At 48.4% G+C, this 3,729-nt stretch overlaps 2 protein-coding genes across 4 annotated transcripts in view; one reads left to right on the top strand and one right to left on the bottom strand.

Moving 5' to 3' along the window:
* kiaa0586 (KIAA0586 ortholog) overlaps positions 1 to 3,729 on the top strand; it is an 88,226-nt gene that overhangs the window by 42,922 nt on the left and 41,575 nt on the right. For both annotated transcript variants that reach the window (XM_046062667.1, XM_046062669.1), the window contains exon 23: positions 3,021 to 3,597. In XM_046062667.1, the coding sequence (XP_045918623.1) occupies positions 3,021 to 3,142 (122 nt within the window). In that variant the 3' untranslated portion in view covers positions 3,143 to 3,597. The remainder of the gene's footprint in view (positions 1 to 3,020; positions 3,598 to 3,729) is intronic.
* LOC123978993 overlaps positions 1 to 3,729 on the bottom strand; it is a 12,560-nt gene that overhangs the window by 3,907 nt on the left and 4,924 nt on the right. Inside the window, exon 1 of one of the 2 annotated variants that reach the window (XM_046062675.1) lies at positions 642 to 671. The exons of the other annotated variant lie outside the window; for it this stretch is intronic. The gene's annotated coding sequence lies outside the window, so the exon portion shown is untranslated. Of the gene's footprint in view, positions 1 to 641; positions 672 to 3,729 lie in introns of those variants that run through there. 2 annotated transcript variants of the gene reach the window in all.

The raw sequence follows: 3,729 nt of genomic DNA, 5'->3' as shown, positions 1-3,729 counted from the left end.
ATCAAGACATTTAAAAATGGGGAAGAAAGAAAAGATGTTATCACACATCTGAAACCTCCCTGTCCACTGACTCTATCCATAAAACTAGATCTTAATGAAATATGAGAAATGTTTTTTGTTTCTGGACTCAAAAAGAACGATCACGGTCAGGTAAACTAGCTTAAAAGCTGATTGTGAATCACATAAACCAGTTTAAAACCTGTTTCAGATCTAGATTCTCCGTGTGGCTCGTGGTCAGTAAAGAAAGACAAATCATCTTTAACTGTCACATAGAGTCCAGATGCAGGAAATCAGTGGGAGCCTTTACTCACTAATACAGCTCGTTACCAGCTTGTAAACCTCCAGAGGTCATCAGAAAATCCTTTAATAGCAGCTTAATGAGCCCTGCAATGAATCTCTGATACAAACCCCTGATGTTCACCCTTTCTGACTGAAATTACAACTGATTTTAAAAAGAATTCATCAGGACTGATTCAAGAAATGATCAGATGTCTGTTAATTCCTTAAAGTCTGAACTTTCAGCTGTTTAGAAAAAGGTGAAGACGACAAACTGTGATCTGTGTGTTGAAATGTTGAACTTCCTCAGTGTGGAACAGAGATAAGATGACGACTTCTGCTGCCTGGATGACCGACACTTTCACCTGAAACCAGCTGCTGTGTTTACAAAGAGGTTTCATCATCTGTCAGCAAGGGTCAAAGTTGCAGAGGTCTTAGGCCTGGTTGCAGAGGTCTGGGGACTGTTTTCAGAGGTCTGGGGACTGGTTGCAGAGGTCTAAGGACTGGTTGCAGAGGTCTGTGGACTGTTTTCAGAGGTCTGTGGACTGGTTTTAGAGGTCTGGAGACTGGTTGCAGAGGTCTTAGGCCTGGTTGCAGAGGTCTGGGGACTGGTTGCAGAGGTCTGGGGACTGGTTGCAGAGGTCTGGGGACTGGTTGCAGAGGTCTGGGGACTGGTTTTAGAGGTCTTGGGCCTGGTTTCAGAGCTCAGAGGCCTGGTTTTAGAGGCCTTAGGCCTGGTTGCAGAGGTCTGGGGACTGGTTTTAGAGGTCTGGGGACTGGTTTTAGAGGTCTTAGGCCTGGTTGCAGAGGTCTGAGGCCTGGTTGCAGAGGTCTGGGGCCTGGTTGCAGAGGTCTGGGGACTGGTTTTCGAGGTCTGGGGACTGGTTTTCGAGGTCTGGGGACTGGTTTTCGAGGTCTGGGGACTGGTTTTCGAGGTCTGAGGCCTGGTTTTAGAGGTCTGGGGACTGGTTTTAGAGGTCTGAGGCCTGGTTGCAGAGGTCTGAGGCCTGGTTGCAGAGGTCTGAGGCCTGGTTGCAGAGGTCTGGGGACTGGTTGCAGAGGTCTGGGGACTGGTTGCAGAGGTCTGTGGACTGTTTTCAGAGGTCTGGGGACTGTTTTCAGAGGTCTGGGGACTGGTTGCAGAGGTCTTAGGCCTGGTTGCAGAGGTCTGGGAACTGGTTGCAGAGGTCTGGGAACTGGTTGCAGAGGTCTGGGGACTGGTTGCAGAGGTCTGGGGACTGGTTGCAGAGGTCTGGGGACTGTTTTCAGAGGTCTGGGGACTGGTTTTAGAGGTCTGGGGAATGGTTTTAGAGGTCTTAGGCCTGGTTGCAGAGGTCTGGGGACTGTTTTCAGAGGTCTGGGGACTGTTTTCAGAGGTCTGGGGACTGTTTTCAGAGGTCTTAGGCCTGGTTTTAGAGGTCTTGGGCCTGGTTTTAGAGGTCTGGGGACTGGTTTTAGAGGTCTTGGGCCTGGTTTCAGAGCTCAGAGGCCTGGTTTTAGAGGCCTTAGGCCTGGTTGCAGAGGTCTGGGGACTGGTTTTAGAGGTCTGGGGACTGGTTTTAGAGGTCTGAGGCCTGGTTGCAGAGGTCTTAGGCCTGGTTTCAGAGGTCTTAGGCCTGGTTGCAGATGTCTGAGGCCTGGTTGCAGAGGTCTGGGGACTGGTTGCAGAGGTCTGGGGCCTGGTTTTAGAGGTCTTGGGCCTGGTTGCAGAGGTCTGGGGCCTGGTTGCAGAGGTCTGGGGACTGGTTGCAGAGGTCTTAGGCCTGGTTTTAGAGGTCTTTCACCTGAAATCCAGCTGCTCACAGTGGGTCTCTCTGCTATTTGAGTAAAGAGATCAGGTTTTTCCCAAACATTTCACCACAATTGAGGTTAAAGCTCTTGGTCTGAAGTCTTTGTTTTCAGATGGACAGACCTTCTCAGGCACCAGAGCAATGACAGTGTCAGCTCCTCAGCAGAAAAGACGAAACTGTGATCAGTGTGTTGAAATGTTGAACTTCCTCAGTGTGGAAGAGAGATAAGATGAAGACTTCTGCTGCCTGGATGACCGACACTTTCACCTGAAACCAACTGCTGTGTTTTCAAAGAGGTTTCATCATCTGCCAGCGAGGGTCAAACGTTAGAGGCCTGGTTTCAGAGGTCTGAGGACTAAAGACCACTGCAGTAGTCGACACTGCTGGCGTCAGTGGTCTGACAAAGAGAAGTAGTTAGGTGGGAGGGCTACGTAAATGTGGGTATCATCGGCGTAGATATGAGAACAGATCTTCAAGTGGGAGCACATGAAAGTTAAATAATAAAGGCCCTAAAATCGGCCCCTGGGGGACACCACAGGTCAAGATCGTTGGTGTTGTAGTTTCCAGTGTCCCAATGATTTGAGCCATTGGATTTGCAACATTTCCTGTAACATTTGGTCGGTTTGATGGCTGACAGACGGGATACTGTTGGGTTAGGATGCAGACGATCAGGATCAAAGAGTTCATTCAGCTTCAGACCAAAAGGAATAAAAGCTCTGAACTAACAAATAAAACCTGAGTAAGCTAAAAACAAAGAGTTCAGCAGATCAGCAGACTGTAATCCTGTAAAACAAACTAACACATATTTCATGTCTTCTAGAGACGTTTTTTATTGTAATCTGATGTGAAGCGCTGTGAGGTGACCTGTGAGGAAGTGAAGAGACGTCTGAAGGAGGAAACACAGGAAATGCAGTCTGATAAACTGGGACTGATGAGTTGTGTTTGTTTCTCCAGCTGGAACCAGGAGGATGGATGTTCATCTGCCCTCCATCAGACCGGAGGAGGAGGAGGAGGAGGAGGAGGAGGTGGTCAGCGCAGCAGCAGATCCAGACTCCTCCACCAACGATGTTTTCTAGAGGGAAACTGAGGCCAGACGTCCGTCCATCAACATCTTCATCTTTATTTGATTCAGTTCTGAACTGGTTGATGAGTTTCACAGCTGAGGAGAAATTTATCTTCATCCTCCTCTTTAACAGCAAACACGTCTTTCTTTCCACTGAAGTCTGTTTGATGAGGCTTCCTGTGACCTTTGACCTCTGTCCACCCGGTCAGCTGCCTGAAGCCTGAATAAATGGTTTTAATAAACTTTGACCTTCTCTGACTTCTTCTGCTGTCTCCTTGCTGGTTCCATCGTGGTGTTTCTCAGAGTCAGTGTTTCTGTAGCTTTTCTTCTCAGGAGAAACTTCACCACGTCCCTCCTGGAGGGGTTTTACTAACCGCTCTGCTCTCATCGCTCCGACGCCGGCTGATTTCTGCAGGAGGGAAACAAACTGGTTTCATCCTCGATGAACGCGTTAGAAATGATGGAAAGGTAAATGTAAACCAGACTTCTTACTTCTTTACCTGAAGAGGTCGTGTTGAGCTCATTTTCAGGTTCCTCATTTGATTTGGAGCAGAGCAGGTTTACACCAGATCTCTGCTGCAGCTCCTCTTTTCACTCTGC

Source organism: Micropterus dolomieu, linkage group LG11, assembly GCF_021292245.1.
Source record: "Micropterus dolomieu isolate WLL.071019.BEF.003 ecotype Adirondacks linkage group LG11, ASM2129224v1, whole genome shotgun sequence".
NCBI classification, from domain to species: Eukaryota; Metazoa; Chordata; class Actinopteri; order Centrarchiformes; family Centrarchidae; genus Micropterus; species Micropterus dolomieu.
The sequence above is the reverse complement of the archived record's forward strand: the minus strand, read 5'-3'. Positions and strand labels throughout refer to the sequence as shown.